The sequence below is a fragment of the Orbicella franksi genome, chromosome 1 (genome assembly GCF_964199315.1).
Source record: "Orbicella franksi chromosome 1, jaOrbFran1.1, whole genome shotgun sequence".
Taxonomy (NCBI): Eukaryota; Metazoa; Cnidaria; class Anthozoa; order Scleractinia; family Merulinidae; genus Orbicella; species Orbicella franksi.
The window spans coordinates 10,668,107-10,688,836 of record NC_138145.1 but is presented as its reverse complement, the minus strand read 5'-3'; the positions used below and the strand labels follow the sequence as shown (position 1 = coordinate 10,688,836).

At 39.7% G+C, this 20,730-nt stretch overlaps 1 protein-coding gene across 1 annotated transcript; it reads right to left on the bottom strand.

Moving 5' to 3' along the window:
- Positions 1-438: 438 nt before the first annotated feature.
- LOC145489532 (cdc42-interacting protein 4 homolog) lies at positions 439-17,516 on the bottom strand. Its single transcript, XM_081468518.1, has 13 exons — positions 17,351-17,516; positions 17,090-17,205; positions 13,984-14,031; positions 12,615-12,762; positions 11,351-11,413; positions 10,680-10,784; positions 9,778-9,906; positions 9,073-9,219; positions 6,276-6,446; positions 5,118-5,236; positions 4,112-4,244; positions 3,500-3,767; positions 439-2,891 (listed from the first exon to the last, which is right to left on the bottom strand). The coding sequence occupies exons 1-13, from the start codon at positions 17,372-17,374 to the stop codon at positions 2,746-2,748; spliced, it is 1,617 nt and encodes a 538-aa protein (XP_081324644.1). The 5' UTR covers positions 17,375-17,516; the 3' UTR covers positions 439-2,745.
- Between the last annotated feature and the right edge of the window lie 3,214 nt (positions 17,517-20,730).

Here is a 20,730-nt window from a genome sequence, read left to right as displayed (position 1 = left end):
TTACTTTTGTACCGACTGACTTCGCGCCAACATTTCTACTTTGCAAGGTTTTTAAGTAGAATTCCCGAAACTTGGGCTGATCAAAGACCAATAGTGTCGCGATGATATAGACCCAAAAAATCGTAACATTTTAAGATCTGTCACGTGACATGAGATGATTTGTCCACTGGGTGTGGTAAAAAATAGGGTTATTTCCAAATAAAGCTGTAAAAAGCATTGAAAATAAGAGTTAACTGTCAAAACTTAGGTTCATTGCACAGAACAAAACAGAAACTTACATGATATGCTTATTTGACAGTCAATTCTTGTTTTGTAAAAGAGCAGAAGTGTTGGCGTCAATACTATAAAACACTACTTCAAAAGGCTATGGTTGGTTTCCATAGCAACCATTTTGAGTAAAACTCTAGAAATTTAATTTCTCTTCTTGAGTGCAATAGCACACAATTGATCTTTCTTCACCATATTCAAACAAACTTTTGGGTCCATTTGAGGTTACCATACCACCTTAAGAGTGAATGCAAGGAGTATCCGCCGGGACCAGAAAAAGTGGCCGTCGTAGAGAGGTGGTCGTTAGTGGAATTTTAACTGAATTATACGAGGCCGCCTCCACCAGCTAGCTCCATCCTCCGATTTCGCAGATTGAGGCTTTGTAATCGTACACCTACAATCACCTTCAAGCCGGTCCTCTCGTTCTTGAATGCAATGCATACAATCATTAGCCACTACGAGTCAAAGAAAGGGAAAAGCGGAATTTAATATTCTGGTCGATAACAACACACATCACATACTTTCTGTGTGAATTTTAATTACTTTTGCAATTAGATGGTCATCCTTCGACCATTACGCCTAGCTAACACTATATTCTCTAGTGTATTTCTATTCTCGCAGTGAAATATGCCGCCGTTCTTCGTTCTTCCTTGAAAGTCTTCTTTAAAAAAAATTCTCCTTTTTTCTCGGTAAAACAAATTTACCAAACAAAATCAAACACAAGAACCAAACTACAAAATAATTTGCTGTAACATAATTTCACTTATACTCAGGTTATCTGGTTACAAAACTGATATTTTTCAACTTTATTTTCATATTGACGCATACCTGGTGATAACCCGAGCGAGTAGGTTTCACCAGTGCGGAAAATAGCCTTGAATTTCGTGGTATTTTTTTCAAAACATGCGAAGTAGCCTTGGTGGGGATTCAGGCAATGAAATAAAATCTCTAGAAGTAATAGACTGTTTTCGATACATTAAAATTCAGCTTGGCAGTGAAACTTAGAGAACACAAACAAAGGGAACTGAATGACAAGTTTATTCATTTCTTTTGTTTGTGTCCTCTAGGCCTCACTAACAAGCTGAATTTTAATATGTCGAAAGTAACCTATTCCCTGAATACTAAACTAAGCGGTGGCCTGAAATGTCCTCTTCAACCCTACGGCCGGGGTCAGGATTTATTCCGGGCTATCCGGCTAACTGGGCAGACAAGACTAATACTGAACGTAAGATTAAACACAATGCCAATACTAGATTACTACACCAACTAAATTTAACAATATATCTAAAACTACTCATTGGTGACATGGAAATAAAATATTCTTGTTAATTATAGCCGCCGTCAAAGTCGTTTTTGAGGATCGTCATATAACAGAGGCTCGATTTCCGCCGCACACTCGAGTCTGGTCGACGTTCCTCCCCGGGAGGAGAGGAGCGAGGGCTCCTTTCCCGAACAGCGGTTGGTAATCGAGCCTATGCGTAAACCCTTCACAGAACGGGCGTCATCACACGACATGATAAAACTCTGCAACGTCGTTCTCTTTCGGAGTCACAGGGCGCGTGCGTGCGGCTCAAAATCACCGAAAAAAAAAACACTAGATTTTGTTCCTTTTCAATTGTCTTTTTTCAAGAAATTTAAATGTGAAATCCAACCAAGGGTTTTTCTTATTACTCCTGCAATTCAACATCATTCTCTCACACTCCCCGCCCCTAAATAGAGGATTTCAGTGAATAATTATATTGCACGCGTAACATTCCATTCAGGCCATTCCTTGAGTTAACAGCCTCTCTTTGAGCGCTCAAAAGTGACGACTCAGTGTTATTCCAAACTGAGGACACAGATATATATTTTCGCGAAAAAATTCAAACCAGGCAACAACCAATCATAGACTCCGTAAGGATCTCTGCAGAACACGTCATCATCAGTGCGGGATTTTTTCCGGTGGAATCTGATCTTGGATGGAAATATTCAGGGCGAAGCAAGAGTGAGCGCGCAAAGAGACACGTCTATATACAGTACGTCAAGAAACTCTCCAACACATCCTCAAATTAAACAGCCCAAAGTACTGTCTGTTAAAGCGGGTTCAACCGTCGCGCTATCGCCGTGTACAACTCGATTGTCATACTTTTATCTTTCTTCTAGAAAGCAATACATTCTGATCGTCAAAAATCCAAATTAGCAGGCAAATTAGCATTAGTGTGCCTTGACATTTGAATCTACATCACGCCGAAGTCGGCTGACTCCGCTCGAAGTTGATTGAAACCTTGACCTATAGTTGGGCTCAAGTAGAACTTAAATCCATTATTTCAATTTAAGTTGGACACGACAGTAGCAGCTAATAGCGCGACGGTTGAACCGAGCCTAATCAAGTAACGAGAGTACGGCCTCGTTCAACTTGGCTTTCTTCTGAACATACAGGAATTCCTTGATTGGACAGCATAGTTCAATTACATTTGATATTCGCGATACATAGGGTCTCTACATTATCAATTCAATATAAGCTGAAGGAACATAGCCTTCGTCATCGTCCTTTAAAACTTTCGTCCAGCCACTGTTATCGTAATCTTGCTCCAGAACTACAAGCTCTTCTCCTTCACTCACTGACAGTTCACCGTCGTTGGTTGCTGGGAAAATAACAGTGATACATGTTCAGCTTAGTTGCTGAATGTCACGCGTGCTCACATTGGTCATTTTCTTCGTCAATTAGCATTGCTATATCCCCGACTCAAATACGTTTTCCGATTGGAGGAGAACCTGTCACGTGTCATGGGTAAAACCTCACCAACTCCCTAGGGCGAACAAAACTCACTAACCCCCTAGGAAAACAACTACTTGAACTTTTGACTCGCACGTGATCAGGTCGTGCTCCTTGAAACCGCGGCAAATTGTGTGCCAGCCACGTCAAGCAAATTATTTTTCGCAGTTATTTCTGTTTTTTTAGTAAGAAAGTATAATAAAACACTAAATGATTGCTCGAACGGGAAACAGTGAGATTTGTTTCCTCTCGACCCTTCATGATCAAGGTCTCGGGAAACAAAACTCTCTGCTTCCCTTGGGACCAGACATTACGTGCTTAATGATCACATTTTAACGTAGCCTGTACAAGGAACACCACCCCGAATTAATTCTAGTGAGGGGAAATGCAAAATTCCACGAATTCCAAGAGATAAGGTCGTTACACAGTCCTTAAACAGAAAAAGTAAAAACAGAGAAAAATGAAGAAGGGTATTACCTTGGAAATCATAAATTACTTTACATTGAAGCTCTTCTTCTTCAAACTCCTCGTCATCAGGCTCCTCAGCAGGTGGCACTAGCAAAGCCGGCGGAGGGGCAGGTGCTGGTGGGACTGAACCTACAGCAGGGGCTGGGGCAGGAGCTGCGGCAGGGGTCTCATCAGAAAAGTCTCCAGTCGGCGCTGGGGGTGGTTGGACCTTGCTTGCCTTTGAGTACACTTCAGGAGCTGGAGGGGTGTCCCTGTTCTCCAAGGCTGCTAGGTAGCACTGTAAAGAAGACATGCAAAAGAGGTAAAAGGAATATCTTGTTACTAAGTGAATTTCACAAAAGTTGATTCTTATATCCTTAAGGAAAGTAGTGGTAAGAGCGTTCGCCTCCCACCAATGTGGCCCGGGTTCAATTCCGGCCCGGTGCCATATGTGGGTAGAGTTTGTTGTTGATTCTCGCCTTGCTCCGAGGGTTTTTCTGTGGGTTCTCTGGTTTTCCTCCCTCTGAAAAACCAACATTTCCAAATTCCAATTGGACCAGGATAGAGGACCTGCACGAAAACCACCTAGGGCTGGTGTGGCTTCCTCTCTAAAATGTATTAAGTCTATTCGCAGTATCTTACCTGGTATTTGTATAAGTCTACATTAAGAGTATCCAGTTCTTTAGCATTTTCACTCAGCTGTTGTTCAATGGTGTTTGGGTCACCAAGGGACGGGTTCTGCCTGTACACGTCCACCATTTTCTCCATACCTTCCCTGCAACACAATATGAACGTGAATACTGTGATAATGTGAATAATGATAATGTGAATGAATACGTAATATAATTATTATTATTACTACACATACAGTGAAACCCCGTTAATCCGGTCACCAAGGGGCCACAAAAATCTGGCGGTATTAACGGGGTGGCCGTATTAAAGGGGTTCTGTAAATAAGAAAATGACAGACTAAGTATTTTTTCGGGCCAGAATAAAGTGGTCGTAATAACAAGGTGGCCGTATTAACGGGGTGGCCGTAAGGCGGGATTCCACTGTACTTATGTTTTCTTAAAGTTTTAGCTAGATACACGATCCCACAAACAAACCTGCTGTTTTAAACAGAATCGTGTCTAAATAAAGGATTGTTGTTGTTGTTGTGACTTTGTCTCGTAATTAAAGCTCGTACCACGCAGATTTTTACCATGTGTTCTCAGCCTCGTTTTGAGCGGTTTTAACCGCTCAGTTCACAGAAATTCAACAACAGTGACAAGAGTTCACAGACAAGACGGACAACTCGACAAATAAGAGGAACACATTAAAAGGTGTAGACTGCAAAACAGTCGTTTTTTCTTCCCTATTCGGACGGCGCAAAGCGCCGTAAGCGTGATCCTCGCCCGTGAAGCGCGCGAGCCTCACACCCGGTGTGTCTCTCCCCAGCCTCCCGCGCCGTTTCTACACTCTCTCCAGACCTTTCGTTCGAATACCGCCCGCGTCGCTCACGTTCGCAAAAAGTAAGACTGTTTTGCAGTCTATAAAAGGTGGCGAAGATGAAGGAAACGAATTACAATATCGACAACCTTAATTGGCTTGGCTTCCTCTCAGCTATGAAAAAAAAATGACATTCTACAGAGTTTGCTCAACAAATTACCTGGAGTTCTTTAGCTGCGCCACTTGTGACTCTAACTGTTGTACTTTCTTTTTAGACGTTCGAATCTTCTGTCCTGGTGTTAACGTTTGATCATTGCCGTCTAACCCAGCTTCACCATGCTGAAGTGATAACGTGTTAAAATCAGCCGTATGTACGCAGTTAACCTTATATTTCCCACCACCACTCGAGTGATTAGTCAAGCAACGGTTCGTATTTTGATGAGAAGTAGTCGAGCCGAAATACCCATGGAAAGACCAAACGAGACTGGTATGCCACTGAGGCATGCCAAGGTATTTACTGTACCCAAAAATAGGCCAAATTTGGCCAAGTGACCTTGATACCCATCGTAACCATATCAGGTCAGTGACTTGGCTTCTGGTTTGCTAATTCTGAATTTGGGTACCATAATGAGTAAGAACAAACACGAAAGACCGTGTTTGATCACATTTCCAAACACCGAGAAGAGAGTTGAAAATACGGCGTGCAGCGCAGTATTTTTGACGAACTTCGAGACAAATTTTCTGAAACTTTCAGACCCTCTCTGGCTCTCATGTTCACATATAAAACAAATAAAGTAAATCATGTCGTACACAGGACTCTTCTGAGGTTAAATGTTTTTAAAACGCGATGTCTCGGGCAGTTTTACTGCTCTTCTTCAGTCACCGTAGTTCCAGCTCAATACATGCATGGAGGAATTTGGCGTTTGGCGTTTGGCGATCTCATCTGAACATTTCGGAGCGAAGAAGAAGGACTTGAGCTTTTTAAGGACTTGGGGACTGCATTGCCTCACCTTTATAACATTTATCACGCGCGCCAATTGCATCCCTTGAATAGCAACGCGGAGGCGAAGGCGGAGGCGGAGGCGGTGTAACCGAATGGTTTAGGGCGCTGGATTTGAAATCTGGAGGTCCCTGGTTCAAATCCTCCTCCCTACCGCTATTTCGATTTGTTCTCGGTAGTCCCGAGTTCAACTCCTCGACCGCGTCGTGAAAATATCCAATAGGTCAGCCTCCCACCAGTTGGGATTCTTAATAGTTTATGTTCTATTTGCAATATTTGTTCATTTATTTACAGTGTCCCTAATTAGCACAACAGTGCTAAGTACATTTGACACCTAATAGAACTTATTTATTTATTTTCACTTTATTTCATACTTACTTTTTTCGCTTTTTTACTGAAAAACCCACCACCACCTTTCTTCTTCTTGACTTTTTCCACGCTCACAGGTTGTCTTGTCAGTGTCTGCGCCTTACTGCCATACTCCTCAAATTGAATATCACTGGGCGGCTGGTAAGCTGTTTTATTCTGTTCACACAGAAGTTTACTGTCCTGTAATAGCAAATTTTGAGATTAAACTTCAGTTTCTGAGCATGGGACTGAATAACTTTTCTGGCCTTCATGTACAGAGGAAAGTAGAGCGCACTTATGTGGCACTACAGACTATAACTCATTCGTTTTTTTACCATTGGCGTTTTAAGAATCAAGTTTCTACAGCATGACGTGACATCAAATATTGTCAATTAAAAACCCCCTGTACTTTGTCAGGGTGCCACGACAACCTGCTGCTAGATATGTAGCTATCTAGATTTACTGGTTATTGATATTGGCTAAGATCTGTTCTTTTTCGCGCAAACTTATGGACCTCATTTGCATCTCACGCAAAAAAAAAAAAGAATATTGATGCCAATATCCAGTTTTCATAACCGAACAAGCTTGATCAAAAAAGGATTTCTCACTATGGCCTACAGTATGTCAAATTCTTGGGTGATGCAGATGGCCATGCCAGGCGGACAAGGTAGCCCCACCTTGCCTGCCTGAGTAGCCAATCACAGCACAGGATTTGGTCCGTCTTGCCCACTCGTGGAGCTGTAATAAACCTGGGTATCACTGGTCTCCTTCGCAGTCACTCAGGGCAGTCACACAATGCCCCCCATCCCTTTGCGCGACCTCGGCCTGAGTGGCTGCGAACGAGACTAGTTTATCACAGGCTGCATACTGTTTTCTTCCATTTTACCTTTTTGTGTCAAAATGAGTCTGTGAAGAACCATTCAAACGAAAACGTTTTTCTCCTTCACATTCATTTTCAACACATATCAACCGAACGTTAAATCAAAAGTTTTGCAAGGAGCCATAATCGGGGACGGAGACCGTAAGTCTTGGGATCCGCGCGCACCTATGATATGGGACAATTTTTCTATTTTTAGAACAAATTGCGCCATCCTGACGTCTTATATCCGCGCGGATCCACGCACATGTCGGGGGCTCTCGCGTGGATGTTGTCACGTTGCGTGATCAAATAGTGAGAGTTGAGAGACCTTGAGAGATTATCTTGCGTATTTTTCACAGCGATGGCAGGGAATAAGGCAGGGAATACGAACCAGGGCGCTTATATGTAGTTTTATGCTCTGAGCTAACGGAAAAGGTGGGTTTTCCAGGGTCGAAAACAAGACTTCAATCTCGCGCTGGAAATGAATAATAAGATCTGGTCGCGCTAGTTGTAAGCTTACGCGTATGTTTTAGCGTTTGTTCTGACTTAAGAATATAGCAAGAAAACTCTCTACTCTGGTATCGAGTTAATTTGTGAGTATCTCAGACAAGGTTAATCATAACCAAAAACCTGTTTTGATGGTTTCTTATTGTTTCTGCTTGTTTGGTGAGTTTGCAAAAGTTTTTGAAAGGAAAGTCTGACGCGTACAATTAATTAGCTCATCTGCATAGTGCAGCTCGTGCACTTTCAAGTCCGAGTCGGTGTTTTCAATTGTCAACAAATCTTGACAAAGATTTCTTTCGTTATCTTTTGTGCTGAGATGCTGCAACAAAATTCACGAACGCAAAAAATGCTACTAACATCATGTGTGTTTCTTCAACATAAGCATAGTGAAGTTTTACACTGCGGAAATGAAAATAAACAAGGAGTTTTGATAACTCGATCAACAAAATCGAAATCGTTTTTCGAAGTTGATTAAAGAAAGCGTCAACGTAACTTTGCTGATTATTTCTGCTTTATTCACATATTTTCAGCTAAGCTTTTAATATGTTCTCAAACATTTATCAATCTTAAACATATTTAAAACTATAGGGTTATTGTTTGAGTTCGATGTACGTTTTCACACGAAAGTGCGGCGCAAGTACAATTTGTCATGTTTACTGACTGTACAATACAAGCATCGGCGGGCGCTCTCATTCATCGACAACAGAGAATTTACTGGATTTTTACACGAATAAAACTGAGCAGTATCTACGGACATAAAGTTATTGGGCCTTGATGAAACAGCAAGCGTTGCTTACAATTCAGGCGAAACTCAAACTGACCAAACTAGCAATTATTTTGTTTTACTTTTCAGTCGCGATAGACTGGCAAATTGCTCGCAAGCGTGTGGCAAGAGGAGCTAGGAAACTATGAAGTCCTAAAGCTCCGCTATATCTAAATATATCCAGTTGGTTTTTTGCTGTGTAATGGAAAAGCTGTTAATCTTCAGCATATGTGAAATTTAAAGTGGAGTGATGTACAGCTCATGTAAAAGAAGCATCCGTCGGAACACAACTTGGTCAGCGATATATATAAGCTTGAAGTGGAACATACCTAAATTCGACACTGTCTTACTTCACTCAAACTGGAGCAGCTTACGACGAAAATACTTAAGAAAAATTCCAACAGACGTAAACGCATTGAGTTGTGGGCCAAAAACATGAAAAATTTCGGGAATTTCCGACGCCATTTCCCCCGCGCGACATCCGCAAAAATTCTCGCAGCATGTACGCGCGTGTGCCTTAGGCGATGGCGCAATTTGTTCTAAAAATAGGATTATTGTCCCATATCATGGGGACAACCCCAATACTAGAAATGGCGCGCGCTTACGGTCTCCGTCCCCGATTATGGCTCCTGGTTTTGCATGTGGTCTTGTTTTGAGACAGAGGCAAAAGGCAACTGGAAATTATGGCCTTTTCACAATACCTGTGGTGGATTGACGGACTTTCCATTGTCCTTAATGTTATCCAGGCATTTTTGTATTATAGGCATAACTTTGGTCTCTACGTTAGAATACTCCTCTAGAAGTTCGCCTGTTTTCTGTATTCTCCGTTCATCCATTTTCTGTAGTTCCTGGAGGTTTAGGAATTTAAACAAACAGAAAAATAAGCTAGGTAATAAAAGTAAGGCAGCAGGTGGATGAATGTTACAGAATTGAGAAGCCATCGTATTGCTTTTAAAAGTAGCTCACTTCTTGTGCCACCTTGGCACACTAGTAAAACTCTCAACTATTTATAAGCATATAAGCTGATAAAGGTATAGTAAGTCAACTACCGTCAGTAGTGAGTTAATGGAGCATACGTTTTCAGCGTTACTGTAGCTTGATGAAGGGCTGATGTCGACATTTTGCCTTCAAACTTACTACATGGCAGTTAACTTACCCTAATCACCCTCAAGTGTGTACCTACCATAGTTAGGTGTACTGCCAGCCCTTGGCAGAGATGCCATCCCATTACTAGTTACTCCAAAGCATTCTATCAGGCTAACCTATAAATTCTCTGGTACCCAGTTATCCTCCTGGGTAGAGAGAGAGGCACTGAGAAAGCAACTATGTTGCCCCACAACCCTATGCGACAACCCTAGTTAGATGTCTCTGTAGCTGACAAAAAAAAGTACTGGTTTGATACATACATTAAACACTGCTGGCATCTCATTGCTGTAATGCAAGGTTTGCTTGCTGTTTGTCTGCTCCAGTTGATTCCTGTATTCTTCCCTAGCTCTCTCCAATGCCTGGCCTTTCTCTACTGATATATTTTTGTACTAAAAGAACAACAGGTCGTTAGTTAAATTGGGATGGATATTCAGAGCTTTCCTTGCCAGTGAATTTTATTGCCTACATGGGAGCAACTGTTTACTGTGATTTTCAGGCACAAAAACAGACACCCAAACTATTCTGCCACATCATTACCCCATGATTACAATCAATTTCTCAAGTCAATGGGCATAAGAGCCAATGTATGAACAGTTTGGTAACTTTGCTAAAAACAAATTTTGGAGATTGAATATCACACTACAGCAAAGTCAGTGTTGTGGATTAAGCCAGTCTTAATACCTAATTTTATACCATGCCACAGAAAACACAGCCAATCAGAATACGGGAAAGTCATTGCATATTTGACAGTATTAAATCCAGCCTTCCTGTCATGTGCCGTGCATATGTTGCATCGACTGCGTTGGCACTGTTTTTCCTATGGCATGGTATAAAATATTTATGCAATGCTCTCTCTCATATTATACCATGGAATATCCCACTTGTCGCTTGTATTTTCTTGGTAAACACACTCAGCTTAAGGCTCATGTGTATACCAATAAAATACAAGTGACTTGTGGGGTATTCCATGGTACACCACTAAAAAGCATTGCATCTAAACTACTATTTACTTGAAATGGATTCATATTTAATTTTTTTGCCCAAACTAATTTTTGTGGTATCTTTTATCAAGTCATCAAACTTTTGAAGTTTTACAGATAACATGAAAATAATGATTGTTATGTTAACCCTAATATAGCATTGCCTTTATACAGCAGGTTACCTTTTCAATCTGTAATCTAGAGTTAGCCATGTCTTGATCTGCTTTCTGGAATGCTTGCAATGCTTGCTCAGCTTCTTCACTTGCCTTCATAAAAGATCTCTTACTCTAAGAGAAACAAAAGCACAATGTTTAGTGAATCTTTACTATATTAGTTCAAGTTAATTCAAAATATTTGGTGATGAGAATGTAATTTCCTGGTGCACTGTTCATCATTCATCAGTCTCTAGCAGAAACTAAATTGTGGATCTAGCTAAATAAACTCAGTAGTGCATAAGGGATAATAACATTTGACCTTTAATAAATACAAACAAAATCCTTGATAAAATGTTACCACTACTCCATCAATATACTTGTGAGAGTGGATGAATGCAAGTCAATTGGACCTGTTATGGATCTTGAACCACAGTTTTTGTTCAATAAAAGAGAACACAATGGTTAAAAAATCCAGACAATTTTTGTAGTCCTGGAAATATCCTCTTAAAAGAGTTCTGTATTTCTAAATTAACCAGACATTGGTTCAGTAAAAAATAACACTAGAAGACCAACAGACCTTATCATTTACAAGTGATACCACTAACTTCTAACTAACTTAATGTTTCTGTAATGTTTTGAGTTCATCATACTGCAACTTTAAATCTGTTGTGCTTAACCTAGTTTATCAATGTACTTACATTTTCTAAAGCTTTCATTGATTGTTCTAAGAGTTCTTGAACTCTCTTACCCTCAGACAGATGCTGAAATAATCATGAGAAGCAAATCATTATGCTTACATCTTATGTTTTATTACAGAGGGCCAAAATTCACAGTAAGACAGTCAGACTTTTCTACTGTCCTGATATCCTGCAATATCAAGTACTCATATGGCCAGATTTATGGCCACACTTGGATATGGTAAGTACCTAATCACCCCTTTCATGGTTCACTTCAGAGCTACATATCAGGTTTATTTGACTTTGCCATGTTTGGTCCAAGTTTGGCTCGACCAAACTCACCAAAATACAAACCATAATTCAACCAATTCCACTGATATGTCGCTAAAGTGTACTGAAAAGGTATGATCAGGTACATATGCTGGTGTTGCCAGTTATCTAATCAAAACTGTAAAGTCTGTACGTACTTTCAGCAAATGGTCTGCCATGAGAGTATGGCCTTAGGTAGTGTAAAACTACAGCAATGTGCAGATTATGATGTCTAACACTATCACAGATAATGGATCATATGTTTCTCACATGTAAACTATGCATCACAAAAACTAACTAGTTCAGACTGTCCGTAATCAAAGAAAAAGCGGAAAGCGGAAATTTAGGAAAGGCATCATTTGGTAACATCACAGGAACTAACAGATTCTACTGACAAAATCTCCTGTCATAACCATTATCCCATGGTCAATTTAAAATTAGCTTTAGGTGCTCACAGGATTGGTGACTATTTAACTAGCATAATAAAACTTTCTCTGGTGTTTCAAGTCTACAGAAGGGGTTCAGAGCTACCTTTACTTTTTCACAAATATGTATTATATAGAGGATATTACATGGCTGCACAGAGATATCAAATTTTTCTTCAAGTGTTGAAAAAAATTTCACAAGTTTGCTGCACTTACTTGTGAAATATTTTTCAACATAAGAAGAGAAATTTCCTATCTCCAAGCGACCATGTAATGTTCTATTTATTATATAAACACCAATAATAAAACCACTTCACAACAAAAGGCATGATTTATGACTAGCCATAACAAGGGTGATCTTTTCACTTGCAAAGACAACATGTCATTTTCAATTGTGGACTAGAATAACTATTGTCTTTTTGTGAGAAAGCTCACCTGGTATCTCACTGGTGTTTATATGATAAAGTGCAATGTCTTTAAGTATTATTACTACCTGGAGAGTTGTCGAATACTTTGGAAAGTTTTGCCATCCATATAAAACATACATGTACCTTTCGTCTGTCAGTCTTAAGTTCAGTGTGTAGTAAATGCAAATCCTTCCATATTTTTTCCATTAAACTCTCTGATATCAGCTCATGTTGACCAGCTAAATCATCTGTCTCTTTCACTACACCAATGAAAGCTTTTTGGAATGAAAATCTGGAAATTATAACATACATATATAATCATTCAGTAAATACCATCATTTTGCATTTATAAGACCTGCTACACTCTTTTGCATGCTTGACTTGAGTTTTTGGACCGTCCAATGGTCCAATCTTCAAAGTTGGCTTCAGTGAAGAAAATCCTCTTCATATGTCTTGCGACAACTGTGATGGTCATAGCACAGGTATTAATCAAGAAATGAGAAAACTGCAAATTATCTAGGGTGGCACATGCTACTGAACTGTACAATTCCTATACATGTAGGTTAAACAACTTTCAATATCAGTCAAAGTGCTTTATGTATTAGCACATTGTTGTGATAGAGGCCCTTTAGGCAAACACTACTCTTGAGGATAAATTGAGTTCTCTTATTGGCTATTTGCAATTATTGTGACTTTTCAGTACGGGCTATTACAACATTGTAAGCCACAGTTTTTGGTTTCTCTGGTGAGATTTTTCTAGCCTGTGAAGAGTCTCCTGATTGGGTTATGGGTGAAGAAAAAAAAGGTGGGCAAAGGTAACTGAGAGTGATCTGGGGAGGTAGAATTGGTGTGGGAGCATGTAGACATTCTTGTGATGCTGCCAATCCAATTTGATACCAGAATCTGGTATTGTGATATGATTGTTATATCACTGACTGTTGACAGCCTAGAGATGAACATTGAGAGATCTTGACGATGGCTTGCAAATTTTTTATAATAATTATTTTTGCCAAGACCCCACATGTAATGCTCTGTTTACATGTGTTGCACGGGGAATTCACTACAAGATTTATCTCATGTCCCTGGTTTGAAACATTGCAGAAGCTATACGTGGAAATTGTGGCTAGGAAGCAGTGTGTTTTTGGCATTCTCCCAACTGGTTTTGGAAGAGTTTGCGAATCAAATGAAAAACATACAGGCTTCAACCATGTGCAGCTTGCTTTGCTCACCTAAGTTTGTTCACACTTGTCGGCTTGCTTTGCTTGCCAAATTCTTTTTGCCTTGTGAGGAAACTTTTCATAGTCTATAATTTTCAGTATGGATCATTACTAATCATTTTTACACTTACAGGAAATGAAAGAGAAGTATGTTCTTGATAATTCAGAACTAAGAAACTCTTATCAAGAAAGCCTGTTCACAATCCATGATAAAAATGTTTGCAAATTTATTGATCAAAAGCCTTTGGATGATTATTTGAGAGTCTTCACTCTGGAATCATGAACAATTAACTTACACATGTTCTTCCTCCTTTCTCTTTGGGTTATATGTCTTGGCTAATTTTCTATGAAGTAACAAGAGAAAATTGATTTTAACAAGTGAACGCAAGCACAAGGTACAATATATCAATTGTTTTTGTGTGTACTCACCCAGTTCAAATGCTTATTAGGGGTGGACCATTTAACTTTTAAGGAGGGGAGGGGGATTTGAAAAAATATCCTGCAAGCATACTTGTACCAAAAAAAATTAATGCACACTACCACTGCCAAAAAATTTCATGCACCTCAGTGAACCAAAAATAAGCATGCTACACAGGAGTGAAGTGAAGTGAAGTGAAAGACTTTATTTAATGAGGGTGACCCGTGACAGTAACTTAAGCTACTGATAAACTTGGGGCCCTCAGCTTGAAATAATTAGAATGCTAAAAATATATTATTTACAATAAAATGCTAAAATACGATATTATTTACAATAAAATACTTAATTAAGTTACTATTAAAAATGGTTACAAATAATAAACTGGACTTACAATTTCAAACATACTACGAATAATAAGAGTTAAAAAATTCCATTAGTTTTCTGAGAGTTAAGAATAGGAATATAGATATCATGCACAAGCATGTCTCAAGTAAACAAAATACCAAATCCTCATAACCCCACCCTCAAAAGTCAATTGGTCCAGTCCTTATGTACAATGTACAAAACACAGTGGGTATCAATCACCAATAATTAAAATACTTGCTAAATCTGAGGTGTATGGTTGACCCAAGGTACATGTATGTCACATTGTTAGTTGGACAACAGATTTAGAAAATCAATAAACTTCAGTATTAGTCTTTCTCTCCTTTTCCTTAGTCATCAATGAGTTCATGAGAACAAGCACAGAGCACAGAATTGACTGCCAAACAGATGAAAAAAAAGGTGAACTTTTGTGGAAAAAGTGACACTCTCCTTCCTCCAAAAAGCAATTCTAGCAGTTACCATAAAGTGTCATGCAAGTATATGCTGTCTTATAATTACTTCAGCATCAAAAAAGAAAAAAAAATAGAAAAGAGGGAAAACAACTGACACCATTTGATTTTTGTTAGTTTAAGTCATAGATAAACATACACTATACATGTAGACGCTGGCAGGGCAAATACTCTTAGCGCAACCTGTGCTCAGCCCTGACTGAGAACCTGTCAGTGGAAATTAAATTAGCTATTGCATAATCAATTGTGCTTAAAAAATCATTTGTGCTAAAGAAGGATCTTATAGGGACATGAATTAATAAATAAACATATAAAATTAAAATCTTAATTGACCACTCCCCTAATGGAGCTTTTCAGGGCCAATGGAAACAAATAATGCAAATGAACATAACATGGCTAACTGGCACGAGGCAGACCAGTAGGCTATTTACAAGCATGGCCAAGAATTTGAACTCACAACTGCTGAGAACAACACCAGCTAGTGGTCAGAACAGCACCTGAACCCACTACTGATTGGTGCCTCAAAAAGAGTGAAAACTAATTAAAAATGAATTGCAATAGTTGAATGTGAAACATACAGTCTTTCAATTTCAAATGTTAATGATAATATTTTGTTTTCAAAATTGCACTGACTTTCTATTCAGTATAGTTAACTCAGGAAAAAACAGTCATTGTTGAGAGCTAACTATTCATTCGTAAAGGTTAAATATATGTCAACAGATACCTGCTAAGAGACCAAAACAAAGGATCTTTTGGTGTCCATTCTAATGCTGGAAAACCATCAGTCTTAAGAAAATTACTCGCAAGCCCTAGCTCTTTACAATGACTGCAACTGACTGTGCAATAGATCATTTCCAAGTTGGCTTTTGCCTCCGTGTGAAAACGAGTCTTCGTGTGAAACCATCCACATGAAAATATGTTCTGCCTAGAGGTTCATTTTCATGTAAATCAAACTCATTTTCATATGAAAGATTTTGCATGAGGGCCCGTTTTGAATCAGAGGCACAAAGTAACTCAGAAATGCCCTATTATAGCCAATAATTAGTCAGAGTGGTTTAGTAAAAGAGCACCAGACTTAGCAGAAACTCAATGTTTTTTTTTAATAATTTACCAGAAGTAATAACATTTCATTTTCTGATGCCTCAGATTACATTTCCAAGAGTTTGTTTGTTTGTTTGGCTTTAAAAAATGTTTCTGGAGGGATACACTGGAGGGAACATGTCCCTGGACCCTCCTTCACCAATCTTAAGCCTACTGATCTACCTTTTGGGGAAAAAATTGAATTTTATATGTAAGTAAGTGATGCAACAATCAAACAACAAGTGCTACATGAGGAAATAAACTTAACTTAAACTGGTAACTTACATGTATAAAATAATGAGGTTCACTGAGTCGACTGAATGACCATTCTTTTACAAAGTAGGAAAGAAAGACATGAGCTTATATTTGGAGTCTTTCTGGCATAGTTGTTTGTAATTACAAAATTCATATTCCAAACAATTTCACTTTACACTATGTTGTAAATTACGATTCACTTAAATCTGTCATGACAGTCTGTTTATTCACAAAAGTTTAGTTTTGTCAGATTGTAACATGATTTTCAAAGCAAGTCGATTTTGAATCACACCAGGCCAAGCTGAAGTCGAAAAGTGAAATCTGATGACTTTTAAACATTAATTTGTCATGCTAAACTATTAAAAAATACGCTCATGTCATGCTTTAAAATTAGTCTGTGTTTCAATCCGTTCTACTGACCACACATGGCTCCCTTGAGACTGCAGAGTAGTAAACATAACATAAAACCAAGCTAAACACTGAGGATAATATTTCTAAAGGGTAGTTACGTTAATTATTAGAGAAAAACTACGCATGTACGGAACGTAAACTAAGATTATAAATAGCACCAATCAGCTGTCTGGTGTAAAACATGCTCACCATCGAACAATAGTTGCAGTTCGAAAACCAGAATTCGAAAACCAGAATTCGAAAACACAGAACACGAAGTTGCCCTAAAAACTTCCACACTACATTAATGCTTCGCAAACATCACGAACAAATGGAATACTCCATAGACAATATACCAGCTGTTCGTATTACGGCATGGTTGATTTCGATTTCGCTATCTAAAATTCCACCAAAATCCTGCCTTACCGTAGCTCCTTCGCATATCGCGATTCGATCTCGCATCTTTCCTTCACGAACTTTGCTACCTTATCCACGAATTCGATTCCAGCATTCGTGTGGTTGGCTATGAGATCAAACTGGTCCTAAAAGCCAAAAGAAAACGTGAGAGAGATATTAAACTCTTCACTTCCAATAAGGAATATCGTGCACTTCCAGTGGTGTCGGATTAGAGTCAGGAAGGCAAGCTGCGACAGAGTCAAGCGAGCAGTCAAGCTTTTGACCGCTTACCCAAAGTTCTGTTCCCCAAGACATTTTAACAATCACAACAGCACCAATTCAGGAGGTGTACGAAAATAACAGGTCTAGAGATATGGCCAGATTCCCTCGCTCATCATTGAAAACGTAATTCTTCCAGAATGTCAGGCTGCAATGGCACTTCATTTGCATATGAAGAACCGGAGGTGCAAGAATGTGCGGGCTCATACAGCTAGACGTGGGTGGAGCTATCTTGTAAACGCACCCCGGAAAGAGGGCCAACTTGTGTGTGGAACGATCTTTTATGCCATGATTTGTTTATCTTTTTGCAAAATTCACACCAAAAACTGGGAGTTGCATTTATGTCAGGCTTATAACTTTAGCATGTAGAGCTGTTTTTTAATATCGCAGTTTCATAAACAGACATCGCACCTACTTCCTATTATTGTCTCCAGTCTTGACTCGGTGCCTGAGCCAGTGCACAAAGCTCCGCCATCTATTCGATTCGCACACTCCCGCAAATCAAATAGATAGCTGAAATTCAGGCTACCGCCTACCCGGACACTAGAGAAATCGAAGTAAACTTTACGTCCCCTGAATAAGGATCGTAGAGGGATGAAATGGGGTGCTGTTTGGTGTCTGATGCTAATACAAAATATTTGTTTTGAACGCAGCACAATGTATTCTCTCCAGCTGACCACTTTGCTACAATTTTCAAAAATTGACCTTCACCTTGGAAAAAGATACATGTAAAACCTTGATCTTTCTCGGCCCGACGGACAGGAAGACTTCTCACATCCGTTCTATATCTGCCCATCCAGAACTTGTGAACATCGCTCGGCAGAGTAGCCTTTGTCGGCGTCTAGAAGTAGAAAAATCTTCGGGCAATGATCGTCAAAATTTGTAACCTGTTCTGAGCTAGACGAAGAAACAATACAGTTTAACATCGCTATCTCGAAATCTCGGGGGAGAAAAATAGCTAACAATTATTCCACGGCCACGAGCGCGCGTTGAATATGAGTTGGCTATAATCATCTCATATCCAACAAGCGCGAGTGGAATAATTGTTTTATTAAAAACGCCCCCCAAAATATAGAAAACTTAACCAAAATATAAATGAAAACGCCCTAAAAAAATCGCACGTACGCTTACCATATTCGTAGAGCATGGTATAATGGCTCATAACCCATGATGGCCAAGCCAATGAAAACTTTCGAAAAGCATTATCCAATGATCCAGTTTGTAATAATTCGAAATAGCCGATAGTAATTGACTGAGGGGCAAACTGCCGTGGAAAATGGTTTTGAGTTCTGTTTGTTGTTGTTGTTGTTGTTGTTGTTGTTGTTGTTGTAAATACTATGAAGATGCTGATGATGATGGTTATGGCTATGGCGAAGGTCGCTGTGATAAAAATGGTGATGATGATGATGATGATGATGACGACGATTATGACGACAGCGAGGTCACCGTTAATGGAAGTTAACTCATGCTCGTCGTGCCCCGCAGGACAGCTAAGGCCAATCAGAACAGCCCTCCATCCATCTCGGTTCCTCGCAGGCACTGTTGCAGCTCCCCTGATTACTGCCATCCGGTCGCCTTCCACTCTCTCTCTACGCTCTTCCTCCAGGTCGTTCGTGGTCTGCCCGGTCTTCTTTTGCCTTCTGGTGCCCAGGAACATCCTGTTGTTCCGGCAGCCAACTCTGAGAGTTGACGTCGGAGTTTTCTGATATGTAGTTCGAGGCTTTAATTTTCAAATATCTTTTCAATCTTTGCTTCCAATGTTCTTATTCGATTTTGACCAAGAGTACCTTTTCGCCGGTTATTTTACTTCTCTAAAAACCAGCAACGACGTTATTTTTATTCATCGCAGAGTCCAATTAATTTTCCTTAGCCCATGTCAGAGTTCTACTAACAGGCGTCACTCTAGAGCGCCACCTCCCCATGGTACATTTTTGTCCCAAACCTACACCGATCCATGTTTTACTCTTATTGAAATCTCATTACAAAGGCTTACTCTGTACAACGACCAGTTAATTCTCTCCCATTATGATTCTTGTCAGATAGGTTCTGGTTGTTCTAAGCTGGCTGAGCTATGCATTCAGGTTTGAGTCAGGGGGGGGGGGTAACCCCTTGTATGGGCCATATAGGTATGTACGGCCCCAAAGGGCAGGGTTTTTCAGCCGTTTTGGTCATAAATAGGGTGTCGATTTTGGCCATTTTGGTCTTAAATAGGGTATGGGTTTTGTGCTCTAGTCTTGAATTGGGTATGTTGTTTAGAAGAAGCTACTTTTACATCATTATCGATAAGATCACAAGCAAAAGCCGTTCAAAACTTATGTTTAGGGGAACTGTGTGAGCGGCAACTGTAGCTAACTGTCATAAACAGGGTATCGAATTTTTAGTCAGGTCATAAATAGGGTAGGGAAAATTGCAGATTTTGGTCATAAATAGGGTAAGGATTTTGGGAAGCGGGCCGCACAACCCACAACCGGGGTTTGAGAGTAACTTTTCTACTGGAATGCTCTTTTTCGTCACATACACCATTCCATATTGTTTTGTCATAAATATTCTCTCCAATGAACGATGACTTTCGCTAAGTGAAAGCCTTGGCAGGTCCTCAGATACTGAAATTTTATTCAGAAATATCAGTTATTACTAATAGGGTAGGAAAGAAGTGACAGAACTGTGTCACGAGAGTTCACTAAAGCGTTGGGATGCTTGTACACAAAATAATATTTAATTAAAAGAGATCAGGGTCCGGTTTGTTCAAAAACCGATTAACACTAATCCAGGATGAATAGTTTTATTTTTTAAGTAACTTACGGTTAGCCAAACCTTCATGAACGAAAGCCAACAAATGAAATATATCATTTTTGACAACTTCAAAACTGAACTTTCGTAAGAGCTAAAACAAGATGCACGATAACTGATATGGAATCCCCTAGCTTGCTCTCTTGTTCAAGGCTGACGCTGCTGCATTTTGTCTCTCACCATGTCCATGTGCATGTGGTGCTTGATTTGCCAGAGGTGGCACACAACCAGCCCACAACTCCGTGCTCCTCGCGGTACTATAAACGCGCGACAGGGACGGTACATGCGGAATATCTCTTGGACCATATCCTCATCATGATGTCGGGCATTTCCTTTAATTAAGAAAAAAATACGGACATGGAAACTTTACGGTGACAGTTAATTAATTTGTTTGTTTTAATTTCTCGTATAGGTCGATCAACACGTTCTTTTCGATCAGCATTTTCTTTACAACATTTGATTAACCTGTGACATCAATCAGGGCGATTTTTCCGTGCTCGCGAAAAATTGTCTAGATCGCAGATGACATTAGGATAGGTCGCAATACCACCCTTTGCTTCTCACTGGTTGGGGTGGGGTGAGCAACTGACACTCTTCCTCTA

What these genes read in the sequence shown, in the direction of transcription:
- LOC145489532 (XM_081468518.1), bottom strand. Translation starts at nt 17,374, where the DNA reads ATGTCTTGGGGAACAGAACTTTGG. An exon ending in TTAAGACTGACAGACGAAAG is followed by an intron (nt 11,414 to 12,614) that starts GTACATGTATGT and finishes TGATTATTTCAG; the next exon opens with CATCTGTCTGAGGGTAAGAG. An exon ending in CTAGATTACAGATTGAAAAG is followed by an intron (nt 9,907 to 10,679) that starts GTAACCTGCTGT and finishes TTGTTCTTTTAG; the next exon opens with TACAAAAATATATCAGTAGA.